A 15,293-nucleotide genomic window follows, 5' to 3' on the forward strand; every position below is an offset into this window, starting at 1 on the left:
ATCAAGAGCAGCAACCACTAAGTCACCTCATACCGTAATCCTGGGAGGCAAATACATCCCTCACTGGTCACACTCTCACTTATTACTAGCAATTTCTACTATATTTTCTATACCTTCTTACTCCCACTGTTGACCAAATTTTTGGTTAAAGAAACTCTGGTTATATACTGGAAGCCAAATCCTAGAAGAACAGCAAGAATAATTCCCCAACCTCACTGGTGAACTGAGAATCCTTTCTTTGGATCTTAATAATTTCTTTGAATATTAATAGATCCTATCTTTGGAAATTAAAATTTCATAGAACTACTAAAAAGAGGTTGAATTTTTGAAAAGATGAGAGTAATAGAATAGTCTTCTATACATTTTTCTATAACATTCATATAATTGCAAGGTTCCCTTTTAAGACCAAATGACCATAAATATATAACAAACTGCAAGGTAGGCAATTCACTCCTTTTCCTATATATTCACATTCATTACTTTGTTTATTCTCAAACTTGCATATGCATTTGTATACATGACCTCACTTTAAGTGAAGATATCAAATAAAATGTCATATCTGTTTTATCATGCAATTAAGTTTTCACATCTGTTTATTAATCAGGCAAAATGCTTTCAAGATTTAAACATTTATGATCTTAAAATCACAAAGTATTTGTAAAATAAACATTTCTAGCTTCCATATTAAAATGTGCCATATCTCGAGTTCAAAAGGAGCATAGGTGTTAACAATGTCAGTTATTCATTGTCACTAAGGCCATAGTTGTTTTGACAAAAGAGACACATGTTCACAGTTGACAAGTGCTGGAAGTGGTGCTAGGGCTATCAATGCAGACCTTCTAAAAAGTTATTCCCTTCACCTATATTCCTATCTCATCTCCCAGCTCCTCTTCTTAAAGATGACTGAGCAATAAGGCTGCAACAAGGAAATTTAGGTATCTCTCCATCAAGTCTAGAGACCTTTGTACTTTTTGGAAACAAGGAAATTTAGGTATCTGTCCATCAAGTCTAGAGACCTTTGTACTTTTTGGAAAAAAATCACAACAGCAAGCATAAGGGGTCCCTCTCCCTTTAATCCACCTCAAACCACAAACTTGTGATAGCAGCAAGAACCAGAGACTTGGCCCAGTCCCCCAGTTCCTGTATAATGATGTGACAAGTCTCCACTGCTTCATTTCACAAGTATTTGTAGATAAGCTGAGGTGTTTCAGGCACTGTGTTTACCAGGCCCCCAAAGGGACTCAGACCTCTTGCTCTGACACCCCTCAGAATGAAAGACTCTTGGTCAGCAGCCCCGGCACAGCTGCCAAACCTCCACCACTATGCAACGGAACAGGATTCTGATTGTTTTCAGGTCTTATGTCCTTGGGTTGGTCCTGTTCTGCAGATAGGGCAGCTGCGGCATGGACCACTCACTATGCTTCCAACCATTTGGAAGGAAGGTTAGGAGAATCCTAAGAAGACATGACTCAATAGATTAAGATCCAGCGACAGCAGTAACTGAAATAAAGGACTGCATGGTTTCTCACCTGGGTCGGCTGAACCACTTTGACAGCACTGTCTCTGGCTGCTGAGTACATTGGGTTTTCAAATATTATGGGCTGCTTCCCCATTTCCATGACAAAGTCTTCACTCTGATGGCAGACAGAGAGAGAGATTACACCATACTAATCTAGATCACACACACAAAAAAAGGTGCCTTCCTCATACCTGGAGGTATGCTAGGTGCTATGCCAAAGTTACCCCTAAGAGAACTTGCCAAAAAAAAAAAAAAAAAAAAAAAAAAAAAAAAAAAAAAAAAAAAAAAAAAAAAAAGCCAGCAAGACACAAGGCCTCCATATGGCAAATTTTTATGCAAAGTAACATAACAGGCACTAATTTACCAATTCAAGGAAACAGAAACACTCTTCTTATATCTAAATTCTCTTAAATAACTCACTTGGGGATTGGGTCTGTGCAAGAGAAAAGGATAATGGTGGAAGAAGAAAAGAATGAGAAGAGAGGGAAAGGAAAAGAATGGATAATATTACATTTTCAGGGAAGGAAAAACATGAAAGATTTGAGGGAGAAACAAAATACTGAAAGTGGTTTCCCAATACTGATTACAGAGAGCCCCCTTGGTGCCAAGACTGTGGCAGCCCTGTCATAAAGTATTTCATTTGGTCATCCCAGGAGGTATTAGTGTACCCATTTTACAAATAGGGACAATGAAGGTCAGAGATATCACCTTCATGTCTATTGTCACATACTTAGTAGGGTAGAGCCATGGTCTGGACCAACACCAACTCTAAAATCACTGTTTATTCTATCACTGTACATTGGTGGAAAAATATATGACACTAGAAAAAATATAGTTCCCTACTCCTTTTATACATACAAAATGTCATCAAATTAAAACAAAATATCATGTCCTCCCCACCCATTGCCCCCCCCAAAACACAGGAAGCTCTTCAATATTCAAGTTAAACTTAAGACTGATCATAATTCCAATTCAACACTGTGGCTTAGAGCAGGGGTAAATTCCAATTTTATTACTAGTGTTTTTAGACACCTTTCGGCAACAAACCTAATGTTTCCTAACTTGGTTTGTGTACTGCAGACTTTGAGAGGCCTACTACTGTATTTCAGTCTTCTCTAGATGAATTTTATTCTTTGTAAAAAGCGTTTTTTCTATAAATGACAACCTTCGAGTAATCATTTTGAAACCATACTCACCATTGCCATTGATCTGTCAATAGCAGTCTCAGGTCCAAAATCAGATACTCCAATATCCATGTTAAGATCTGCCCCTGATCTGAAAGTCACCCCATTTCCATTTTCAGAGGGTTTGACAAGACTGCTTAAGCTGGAAACAAGTATCCAAAAAGTGTCTTGTTATTTAAAACAACAAGAAGAACAACAACAAAAAAAAAACCTTTCGCAATAGTTCCCTTTCTTCCACACTGCTCAGTCTTCCTTAAATGTAACGCTCAATTCCCACTCTAAATTTATACTGTCAAATGGTAGTAAGTTCCCTTAGCTACCTGGAAATGTTAAAGCACATTCCTGAACTCTGAGATCTAAAAGAAAAAGTGTCCACCACATACCAGGATAAAGCCTAGGCATCACACAGCTGCCTTTTCACTCCCCTCTTACCTGCACCCCTGCCAGTAGGCACAACCATTTGGACTACAAAACACAGCTTGTCACCACTCAGGCTTTAGAGAAGAGTTGGTTAAGAAGTTGTGATTTGAAGTGACTGCCTGACATCCTCACTACTTTTCATTTCTGCAGAATAGGTGAACTGCGTATTGTGCTTTTTTAACTTAAAAAGAAAACTAAGTCCTTCACATGGCTTCCTATGAATTACTTAGGCTTCAAACATCAGTGTTCCCCATAATGAAACTGACCTTGGCAGCTTGGGCAGAGCAGGCAAAAAGGAGCCGGTTCTCCGATAGTGGAAGAATCCTGCAATTGCCAGAGCTCCAATTACGATGATCAAGAGGACTGTCAACAGCACAGCTAGTGCGGCTACAGAAGAAGAGAGCAGAGAGCACATCAACACACAGAAGCCAGCAATCCTGGCAGAAACCGGGGGCTAGAACCACTCTTTTAAAGACTGTGTTAAGTAGAAAAGTTGTGACAGCATTCAATTTAGGGGCCATGATTATTTCCAGGTTGCTCACACTGTTTTTTTTTTTTTTTTGAGACCAAATCTGTTGCCCAGGCTGGAGTGCAGTGGTGTGATCTTGGCTCACTGCAACCTCCACCTCCTGGGTTCAAGCGATTCTCCTGCCTCAGCCTCCCGAGCAACTGGGACTACAGGCGGTTGCCGCCACACCCAGCTAATTTTTTTGTATTTTAGTAGAGACAGGGTTTCACCATGTTGCCCAGGCTGGTCTCAAACTCCCAAGCTCAGGCAATCCGCCGGGCTTAGCCTCCCAAAGTGCTGAGATTACAGGCGTGTGCCACCGTGCCCAGCTGCTCACATTATTAAAACTTACTTGTTCCTGGAGAGATGCCTTTTGAAAATGCCATTTCACAATATTTTCCGGTGTAGCCGTCCGGACACCTGAAAGGAAAAAGAAAATCATTCACTAGCTGTTAGTTCTTGGACTTCTTTTCTGAGCACCTCCTGAGGTAGAGAGAGCTTTGACTGCATAAATTACATGTTGAACAGACAGGTATCCTGCATGACTTTTGTTTACTCTGCCAAGAGAAGATAAGCAGACAGAACAGGGCTCTGAGTTTAGAAATTCACTTTTAATGGAGTAGCTGTGGCACCTATGGGGTCAGTCTCATCACCAAAACCCATTGGTGTCTTCTCTAATCTATGCAATGCTTCCTTGGGGAACCATTGGTTATGTTTTTGGAAATGGAAACCATGGTTATGTTTTTTCTTTTACAGCTAGTGCTCGACTTACGACCACGATTGGTTCTGACAGAACGGTCGTAACACGATTTGGTCGTAAGTTGAGTAGGCCATATGCACGCGGAGATGGTAGTGCTGCTGGAAGCTGGTCCGCACTGTCGTACGCCCAGCTGGGCAACGTTTGCGCTGCCAGACGCGGACCCGTCGTGGCTAGCGATTGTGGTCGTAAAGTCAAATGGTCATAAGTTGCATAGGTCGTAAGTCGATCAATACCTGTATGTGCTTTCATTAAATGCTTTTTAAAGACATCTATTTCTCTTGCCCCATGTGAGAGCTTTCTCAACACAGTCATCTTCTTTCCAAATCTTTCTCCCAGTCTTTCTGCTCATCATGAGACCTTGTACTAAAGCAGCACTCCAAACAGCCCTTCTCCCACAGTCCTCTTGTAATTAACTATGTCAGGTGAGTAGGAAAATGCTGTTGCCAATTCTCTAACTCCTTGCTCCCCAAAGTGTGGTCCAAGACCCCATAGCCTCATCCAAAGATTGTTAGAAATGCAGAATCTCTGTGCATGAGAATGGGCCCTTGAACCAGATCTCCACAGGATTCTCATGCACATTCTAGTTAAAGAAGCACTGCCTCAGTTCTCTGTGGACTCCCTCAAGGGAAGGCGAGTTGGTTAAAATATAAGAATTAGTAAACTGGCGAGGTTCCTGTATTTGTTTCCCTGGCTACTTTAAGGTCTCAAATTTCCCTAGAAGAGGCGAGGCCTATAGCTGGGACCTCTACATTCAGACTTACTTGCACTTGGGGAGGTCAGTCTCATCAAAATAGCAATTTCCTCCATGCATGCACCTGCACGGCGGGGGCAGGTTGATAGGCAGTTCGATAGCTGCAGGAAGGGAAAGCCATGCGTGTGTTAGTCAGCTGTACTCAGCAGAATGCCCGCACCATGCAAACTTGCCCGGGTTAGGGGTGGGAGGAGGGGCAGGCCAGCCAATTAGTCTCTCTATCAAAGCTTATCTTCCCCCTAAGTCCAGTGAATTTCCTTAAAATCTTGGAGGGTAACGTATATACATTTAGTGGAAAGAGAGGGGGCAGTTTATAGAATTTTTCCCAAAAAAACCATGGAGAAGTACTAGACTCTGGAGCATATATTAATAGTTACAAGAGCATAGTGGTAAAATAATCTCTTAAGATGTTCACATTATCATTTGAAGTTTTCAGAATTCTCCTCCGTGAACCCAGTTAAAATCAAGAGTTTAATGTAGGCCTACCTTGAAACTTCCACTAAAGGCCCCAAAACATCAGTAATTGATCAGTTAACAGGCGGTTACATAGTACAGATATATAGATACTTGATAGGCAGCTAGCTAGAGAGCTCCTGAATTTTCAAGTCCTCCCAAACTGCCCTGACTCCAGGTCCCTTCTCCCAGCTCGGCCCATACATACTCCTAGGATGTACCTGATGGGTGATTAGTGCTTCAGTGTCTTATATGTTGAAGATGCTTAATAAGTATAGATCACATGTGTATATTATTTAAAGAGTCTGGATACCCTCCTGGCTCAGACCTCCAATATGAGTTTCCACTCAGTGTTCACTGTATCAGACAGGCCTCCCCTGAACACTATCTAAAGGGGAATGCCCACCACCGCATCCTCATCCCTCTTCCCCTGCCTTCATTTTCTCCATAGTACCACCTGACCTGCTGTATATTTGTTGCCTTCTCTATTTATTGTCCTATTAGAGTGCAAACTCAGTGAACACAGGGGCTTGTCTGTTTGTTCACTTCTGTTACATCCAGCACTTAGAATAGTGCCTGGCACACAGCTGGCACTCAAGAACTCTTACTGAACTAATGGCTTAATTAATTATTATACCAAACTGAAGCCCTATATGGAATGACTGCCATCACTCATGTTCTTACTTCGGTTAACGTTCTTTAAAACAAGAATCTTAATATCATTCACTTGGCAAAAAGTTTAAATGAGAAAAGTAGTAGATGAGGTGACAATCCTGGGCCACACTGCTCCTACGATGTGAAGTAGCAATGGGTGGCAAAATGATCTATCCGCGGCATGGAACACATCTCAAAGCTTGAAATTGTCATTTTTTTCCAAATATTGGAGTCCTATCAATATTTCCCCAGTAACATTGGGATGAGTGCAAGGGTAGGAGAAGAGAGGAGACGAGAAGCAGTTTTTTCTCCCTGGATTCATTCCCTAAACCTGCTAACTTTTCAGCCTATTTAGGATGAGCCGAAGGGTGGTTCCTGGTCCAACTGCCTGCTCCCCGTGGTGGTAGAAGGTGGTTAAGCGTTTTTATTTCCCCATCAGCTAAAACGGGGGGAGGCCCCAAGGATGTGAGCCATAAAATGGGCAGCTAGTGAATTGCAGGATGACTTTCGCACAGGTTTTTCCCAGCACAGGATGCTACTTAGGGACACTAGTTATTCACCCCGGATTATTAACTCCTCAATTTAAAAGAGTCATTGAAAAAAGGTCTTGCCAAGAATAGATCATCCACAGCATTTGGGATGAGAATTAAACCTCAGTTTCCTCATGCTGGTCTTCATCTCCTGATAATATAAAGCACTTTTCAAAAGGTGGCCCTTTTTTCAGTTGTCAAAACTGAACATGGTTCTCTATGCTGAGGAACTCCAGTTAAGGTTGAATGGATTCTGGGGCAATGGGAATCCAGCCTGAGGTGGAGGTCCTATAAAAACTCACTCTTCAAAATGTCTTTACAAAACAACACAGCAATAGATTTAGGGACACTGGATCTATATTTCTGCAGATCTTAGCAAGTAATTCTCAGAAGTCCCTTTCAGCTCTATTCATGCCTCCCACATCCCCCATCCCTCCTTCCTGTCATCCCCATCTGCTGCAAAGGACCCAGTACACGGATTCTTCAGGCTCCTGAAGACAGCAGAGGAGTGCCCCCAGGCCCCCATGGCTGCTCAGACAGTGCCCCTACCTGCATCACACTCAGTGTTGCTCCCTTCTATAAAGCTGGAGCCTTGGGGACAGGCACAGCTGTATCCTCCAGGTCTCAGAAGGCAGAGGTGGCTGCAGATCTGTTTGCAAGGGTTGGGCACTGGAAAGCAGGTAAGACAGCAGTTAGGTCCTGTTAGAATGAATAACCTGACTGTGGACATACCTAGCAACTGGATGTGGCTCTGCCAGGTGACAGCAGAGCCTAGGCAGCATCCCAATACCTCTAGTCCATGTGCCACCTGGCTACTCACCCTAATTTACACTATCTGCCACCCCACTGCAGTGGCATAGTCCCTCCCCGGGCCCTCCCGCCAATTTCTGTACCACTCACATTTTCTATTGTCATCACTTATCTTCTCTGCTGCCCTAGGAGGTTTGGAAGGTGGGTATCTAGTTCACTGCCTAACCTCAAAACCTACTCAGTGCTAAACAACTTGAGATGGTTCAAAAGACCAGTGAGATCCACATATTATATTAAGATTTGTCACTACCCAAATCTGTATAGATCATAATGTATGGTCTACCCAAAGCATACTGGATGTGATTTCCACCCCAACCCTCCAAGGAGAATTTTCTCTGATCTTTAGTTACCTTAATTGCAAGAAAAGGGAATTTAGAGCAACGATTCCTCAGAACTGCCTGGGAGCTATTCAAAACTATTGATGCCCAATCCAAGATTCAGATTTAAATTCATCTGGAATAGAGCTCAAGTATTACCAGTAAAAGCTCCCCAGGTAAGTTTAGAATCTTCTGAATTCTACCTCAGCATATATTATGATTTATCCAGCAGTTGTACTAGAGTAGATAACCTTTACATTCCTTCCCAGACTAACACTCTGTGATCCCGACTGTTCGTCATTCAAGATGTAACCATAGACAAAGCATGGCTATAAATTCATAAGACATCTTCCAAAAGCCTGTCAAAATCTGTCCCATTACCATGTCATCAGCCCTCCAGAGAGGAGCTTTTCAAACTTGAGTTGTGATACCAGTCACCTGGGGAATCTTGCTAAAATGCAGATTCGGATTCAGAAGGTCTGGGTGGGCCTGAGAGACTGCATTTCTAGCCAGTTCCCATAGGATCCCAAGGCTATTGGCCCATGGCCCACACTCTGACTAGCAAGGGACTGGAGCAGTGGTTCTCGAAATGTGGTCACTGAACCAGCAGCATCAGCGTCACTGGAGAGCTTGTTAGGAATGCAAAGTCTTAGGCCACCTCAGGCATATTGCATCACAAGTCCGACAGGTGGGGCCCAGGAATCTATGTTTAACAAGCTCTCCAGATAATTCTGAAGCATGCTCAAACTTCAGAACTCTTGGTTCAAACAAGACGCTAATCTAGCACAGCTGGGCTGGCGCTGTACTTCCCACCCCAACCCCTCCCCTGCTCCACCAGCACTTTCCAAAAGGACCACCTTTCCCTGAGCATCCGCTGGCTGAGATGCTTTTCCTTCAGGGCCAGCCTCCAGACTTTCCTCTGCCTTCTCCTCAGGGTCCAGAGGCGGTGTGGGGGTTGGGGGGCTTCCCTTTCTAGGTGTACTGTGCCCTCCTCTCCTACCTTTAAAATTGCCAGGTGTGAGAGCTGCAAAGGTACTTAGGACACAAGAGCTATTATTGTGGTCAGGTCTAGAGTGTTGCTGGAGTGTTTTGGAGACAGGTGATACTACTTCCAAAACAAGGGAGCCACGCCCCAGAAAAGGCATTTGCCACCCCTGTCATCTCATGGGAGTCTCAGCTCTGAGTTGCAATTTTTCAAGGCTGATCGGGGTCTCAAAATATCAGCAGACTCAAGAGAAGCCTGGACTCCACCCATGACTCACATATAGGGATAGGAAGGGAGCGGCTTGTCACAGGCCAGGTATCCATAGCATTCAACCTGGGACTTTGCCATACTGAACATGGGGAATTTAAAGCAATTCCAAACAGCTGGGCCAAAACAGCAAGATGCTGAGTTTTGGGCTGGCTAGAATTGAGCCTAAAAGTTGTTTCATTTCTGAGATTAAAACTTACCCATTTGTTATGTGACTTAGGAACACAAGTTACTAAATCTCTCTCTGCGTCAGTTTCCTTATTTGGGATAAGAATGTCTTTATAAGGTTTTAGAGGTCTTTATAAGGTAATTGAAGTACCAGATGTCTGAATTAACACTGAAGAGAGAATCTGACATAAGGACTTAGTAAAAGACTATTTCCTTTCCTCAATTCCCCTCGCCTGTCATCTTGCTCCATACACTGCTTAAGGATGAATTAGAGCACAGGTAACCCGAGGAAGCAGGGCTCAGAACTAGGAAAGTGAGACAGAGGGAGCACGTAGGAATGCACATGACTAGCCATTTTAAACCAAGGCCTACATAGCTCAGGTTGACCTGACTAGCCTGGCCTTGCAATGGGAAGGATAAGATTTCTGATGCTCATTTTGCGACTTGTTAACCCCAACCCACACTTATCAAGGGATTGACTTCTGCTGAACTCTGTGGCCTAGGAGTACATATCCATAACTCCAAACAACGAGGGCTATTTTTACCTATCTGCTGGTGGTTTGCATAATTTCATTTGACCTCCCATTTTATCCTTCTTTGGTTAAAATGGTTAAAACTTTCCTCTCCCCCAGCACCCGTACATACACACATACCCTTTTCATGCACCAAGAGATTAGCCTATTATTATCTACTGCCATCTTTCAGCAGTATAGCCGTTATTTTGAAATAAGTTTTCCAAGTAATGAGGAGTATCTTACACCAAAGTTGGTGATTACCTGACTTATTGTATCTGAGTTGATGAAAGATTCGAACTTGGGTGAGCCAAGGGTTCACTACTAGAGTTTTCTCTTTCTTTCCTTGCCCAAATTTATTTTGTTTCCATACTTCTCCTTTTTCCTTAGCTATCCAGTATAACTGGTCTTCGAAGATGTCCAGGCTGTAAGGGTGCATTGCTGCTCACCCACAGAGGAGAAACAAAACAAAACGTTATTGGAAAGAAAACATCCAGGATACCCTAGCAACACTTGCACATCTGATGGCATTCTGCCTGAATTTTTCCCTCATGCAATGCCTTGAAGCTCTGGGAATATTCAGGCAGACTTTGGACACAGGGGACTGGGAAAGTGTGCTGCACTAGGAGGTCAGGAAGACAGAAATTAAACCACATTCATGTATACAACACCAGTAACAGGGCCCTAGCTCACTTTCAAGTTACTGATTATATTGCATTTTTGGAAAACAATTTATAAGGCAAGATTTTATATTTTCTTTTGAACATAAGACATCTATCTGATCAAATAGGAAAAATGTGACATGTGCTGGGTCATTACAATTCTGCAGAGTCTGAACAACAACAAAAATGTTTCTCTCCTAGATATGTACAGTTGTGCATACTGGGCAATCTAGCAAAGTGAAAATGAATGTGTCCAGAAGCAGTTAGACATGGATTAACATTGGTACACATGAAGCTACCTCTATGGGGGTAACCTAACAGGAAACTCAGTTATTTCAATATCTTCTGCTGAGAAGCATTTTCTTAAAAAGTTGTGTAAAAAGGACAAACAGGATTTAATTATTGCTAATGAACTCATCTGCATTTACTTCAGCAGGTGGGAGTTGGTGGGGGTAGAAGGTGGTCTCTAAATAATTATATAAGCCATTTCCTAAGAGCAGGGCTCCTTCTTGAGAAAATGGGCAAAGACATTAGAATATATTAATTAGTAATTTAATATATTCCATTCAAACTCATTTCTAACCTTCCTTTGCAATGACTCTCCTATCAGTCCCATCAAATTTTACGGTTTCAATAACGTCCTCCTTGAAGTCACTCCAGTAGATCCGGTCATTGTTCAAATAATCAATGGAAAGGCCAGTTGGCCAACCAAGGTTCCCAAAAACCAGGACATTGCGGGACTCTCCATTCATCCAGGCAGACTCGATTTTAGGTTCTTTTCCCCAGTCAGTCCAGAACATAAGCCTGTAACAGAAGGTTTCTTCATTGTAGCATCTCACCTGGTGGGACTTCATTACAGTAGAGCACAGGGCATTACCTACAGGGAAACCAACTGTTTTGTTCGGGGACCTGGGTGCTCAGTGACACTGGTTTTATATTTTACAGAAGATGGGGAGCAAAAATAGGGGAGCGTGAGTGTGTGTGATTTATCCTTCCTGAAAACTGCACCTCCTTAATAGAAATTGGCCATAGGATGGACATTTTAGGAAAGCTGTTCACTCTTTAAGAAATATTATTGGGCCAGGCGCGGTGGCTCACGCCTGTAATCCCAGCACTTTGGGAGGCCGAGGCGGGTGGATCACGAGGTCAAGATATCGAGACCATCCTGGTCAACATGGTGAAACCCCGTCTCTACTAAAAATACAAAACATTAGCTGGGCATGGTGGCACGTGCCTGTAATCCCAGCTACTCAGGAGGCTGAGGCAGGAGAATTGCCTGAACCCAGGAGGCGGAGGTTGCAGTGAGCCGAGATGGCGCCATTGCACTCCAGCCTGGGTAACAAGAGCGAAACTCCGTCTCAAAAAAAAAAAAAAAAAAAGAAATATTGTTGAAGGCCTACTGTGTGAGAGGCACTGTTCTGTGTTTGAGATTTGTGGGTCAAGATGGCCGGGGGGAAACCTATGTAAATTCTAGCTGAATAATTTTAAGCTTGATTGGCTCATAGTACACTGAAGTTTATACACCAAACTAAGCTATATTATTGGTGCAGTTAATTAGAAATCAAGTGACAACAGGAGGCCTAAGGTAAAGACCATCCAAGAGCGCAGTAACACCGGGGACACCTCGGGGTGGCTGCAGAGCAGGGAATACTGCTCTGGTCCCATGAATGCCTTCTCAACATGGAGAGCGCATAAGGACCTCATAAGGAGGGCTTATGCAAAGACCTCTGAGAAGGAAGGCGACCTCTGCTCACAAGATCTGGGAGGGTCTTTGCACAAGGGAGCTGGCAAAGAGGAGAAAAGCCTTGCAGGGCAGAGATCATGGAAAACCTCAGGCTCTGCCTAGGTTCTCAGAATATGGATTAATTTTAATCGTTCTATGTCTGCTATACTTCTGATGCAGCTGCACCCTGATAACCATCAGTGGTAAACTCGGAGTACTAGTTTAGCATATCTTAGAAGGATCTCAAGTGCTCTCCACCTGGCTATCTTACTCCTTTACCCTCCTTTTCCATACCCATAAGATCAATGAGATTGTGCACATAATAAAAGTGTTCAGAGCCCACAGCTCCAAACCAAGCGTGGTTGCCATGCTTGCGTTGGTCCCCTGGACCCATCCTGTAAATTCTGTTTTTGTGTCTCTGTCTTTATTTCCTTTTCTCAATCCCTCTTCACCGCCGGGACTAAGGGCACCCATGTATGGGGTTGGGCTGGTTCCCAAGAGGATCTATCAGAGAGCAAAACATACAAAGATGTCTGTCTTCATGGAGCTACTCTGTTGCCTGGGCTGGAGTGCAGTGGCACAATCATGGCTCCCTGCAGTTTCACCCTCCTGGGCTCAAGCAATCTTCCCATCTCAGCCTCCTGAGTAGCTAGGACTGCAGGCGTGTGCCACCATGCCTGGCTAGTTTTTATAATTTTAGTAGAGATGAGGTTTCACCAATGTTGCCCAGGCTGGTCTTGAACTCCTGGGCTCAAGCAAACCGCCTGCCTCACCCTCCCAAACTGTTGGGATTACAGGAGTGAACCACCACACCTGGCAACTCTTTTTAAATATATATTTTGCATCCAATGAATAATTAATTGTAGGGCAAGACTCTATGTAAGCAAAGGTGATCTGACGCTGAAGAATCTAGACCAGGGCTTGCATGATTTCAAATATCTGGAGAGGAACACATATGTAAGATGAATGAGGAGAGATCCTGGTTGTGATATCAAGTGATTGGGAGAGCAAGACCTTGTGTAAGAGCTCCTGTCAGCACCCAGGAAGGCAGACCTCCCCAGTGTTACCAGTTCCTCTGATTTCCAAAGCAAGAAATACAGATTTTCTTTCTTTTCTTAAGTTTTAAATGTCAACACTATGTTTAAAAAAAAAAAAAAACCTTAAAGCTCTGTGTTGTTCAAGCCAAAAGTGTCCATGGACCATATCTGGCCCAGCAGCCGCTGCTTTGCTGCCTCTAGTCTAAACCAGGCATCAGCATAGGCCAAGTCTTAAATTCTGCTGAGGAATGTGTGGATTTTAGACAAACTGGGCTCCGGGAAAAATGTAGCCAGGGGCCTTTAAAGTCTCAGCAACTGGTAAATACCACCTTGTTTGGTTTTCATTAAAAATGGTACACATGTGAAAGAAGCCAGTCACAAAGAACCACATACTGTAGGATTCCACTTGTAGGAAATGTCCAGAATAGGCAAATCTATAGACAGAGAGCAGATTAGCTGTTACTGAGGGCTGGAGAATGGTGGCTCAGAGAAACAGGGTTTCCTTGCAGGGTGATGAAAATGCTTTAAAATTGATTGTCATGAGGGATATACAACTCTGCATATACTAAAAGCCAGTGAATTGTACGCTTTAAATGGGTAAATTGTGTGGTATGTGCATTATATTTTAGTAAAGCTGTTTTGTTTTGTTTTTTTTTTAAGATAATAAGCCCGGCGTGGTGGTTGCACCTGTGGTCCTAGCTACTCAGAAGGCTGAGGCAGGGGATTGCTTGAGCCCAGGAGTTCGAGGCTGCAATGAGCTATATCATGCCACTGCACTCCAGTCTGGGTGACAGAGCAAGACCCTGTCTCTATAAGTAAATTAATTACTTTAATTTAAATTAAATTAAAAAATATTAAATATTCTGGCCAGGTGTGGTGGCTTATGCCTGTAATCTAAGCACTTTGGAGGCCAAGGCGGGCGGATTACCTGAGGTCGGGGGTTCAAGACCAGCCTGACCAACATGGTAAAAACCCCATCTTTAAAAAAAAAAAAAGTATTAAATACTCAAAACTAATCAAACAAAAGGTAGGGAGTGGAATGGGGAAAATATGCAACAGGTTCACAGAATGATTTTTGTTTCCTCCATGACTTCATTTATGCTATTTCCTGAGTTCTGAATAGCCTGCCTGTCTCCCTTGCCTACCTGTGCCCAAGACATCCGTCCTGGTTCCATGTCAGTCCCACTTTCTCCAGGAAGTGGCCCTCCTCACTCTCACCCATGCTGACCTCACATGTCACATGCTTTATCACCAGTTATACTAACAGTGGATCCTAGTCTTCAACATTCAGTTCCGTGCTACTTTCTCCATAGAGCTTCTCTGGACCCTTGTAAGGTGGGAGAACTATCACAGCATTTTTCAGGAATTTCCTCGTCACAATTCTCCCTTTCTAGCTTATTTTTTAGTCAACTATTGCTATCTAAAGGAGCATGGTATTATTTTGCCCATCTATGTAAATAAGGGATAGAAACCTATGACTAATTTATAAATCCTTTATACGATTCAGATGAGTTTATATATGCAAACCACTTAGCAGAGTAGTTGGCACACAGCAAAAATATAATAAATGTTAGCACCTTCCATTGCTGCTCATGGTATTTTCAGTAGTCATCATCTTCATCATCCTTTGAACCCAGTGGCAGGTCTTATACAGCAGATGCTGTAAGAAGGTTTCACATATCATATATGCTTATGCTTATAAAACTTATGGATGATGAGCCTTTCAAATGAACCATGGAATGAGGAGGTTGTAGGTCGGTTCTGGAGGCCTTAGGCAGTGAAACCCTTTCTTACTCCTTTCTTACTTCCTATCCCTCCCAGGGCTACACTGAACCATTCCAGAGAGAAAGGAATTACAAAGACTAAAATAAGAATTTCTGGCGGGGTGCAGTGGCTCACGCCTACAATCCCAGCACTTTGGGAGGCTGAGGCAGGTGGATCACCTGAGATCAAGAGTTCAAGACCAGCCTGGCCAACATGGTGAAACACCCATCTCTACTAAAAATACAAAAATTAGCTGGGCGTGGTGGCGC

At 43.1% G+C, this 15,293-nt stretch overlaps 1 protein-coding gene across 4 annotated transcripts in view; it reads right to left on the minus strand.

Annotated features, from left to right (window-relative positions):
• The window catches only part of LRP2 (LDL receptor related protein 2), a 224,340-nt gene that overhangs the window by 5,762 nt on the left and 203,285 nt on the right, over positions 1-15,293 (minus strand). For all 4 annotated transcript variants that reach the window (XM_037734498.1, XM_017517337.2, XM_037734499.1 and 1 more), the window contains 8 exons: positions 11,084-11,304; positions 10,103-10,279; positions 7,329-7,448; positions 5,153-5,243; positions 3,984-4,051; positions 3,390-3,510; positions 2,716-2,845; positions 1,530-1,634 (listed from right to left, as the gene is read on the minus strand). In XM_037734498.1, the coding sequence (XP_037590426.1) occupies positions 1,530-1,634; positions 2,716-2,845; positions 3,390-3,510; positions 3,984-4,051; positions 5,153-5,243; positions 7,329-7,448; positions 10,103-10,279; positions 11,084-11,304 (1,033 nt within the window). The remainder of the gene's footprint in view (positions 1-1,529; positions 1,635-2,715; positions 2,846-3,389; positions 3,511-3,983; positions 4,052-5,152; positions 5,244-7,328; positions 7,449-10,102; positions 10,280-11,083; positions 11,305-15,293) is intronic.

Source organism: Cebus imitator, unplaced genomic scaffold (genome assembly GCF_001604975.1).
Source record: "Cebus imitator isolate Cc_AM_T3 unplaced genomic scaffold, Cebus_imitator-1.0 Scaffold628, whole genome shotgun sequence".
Classification (NCBI taxonomy): domain Eukaryota; kingdom Metazoa; phylum Chordata; class Mammalia; order Primates; family Cebidae; genus Cebus; species Cebus imitator.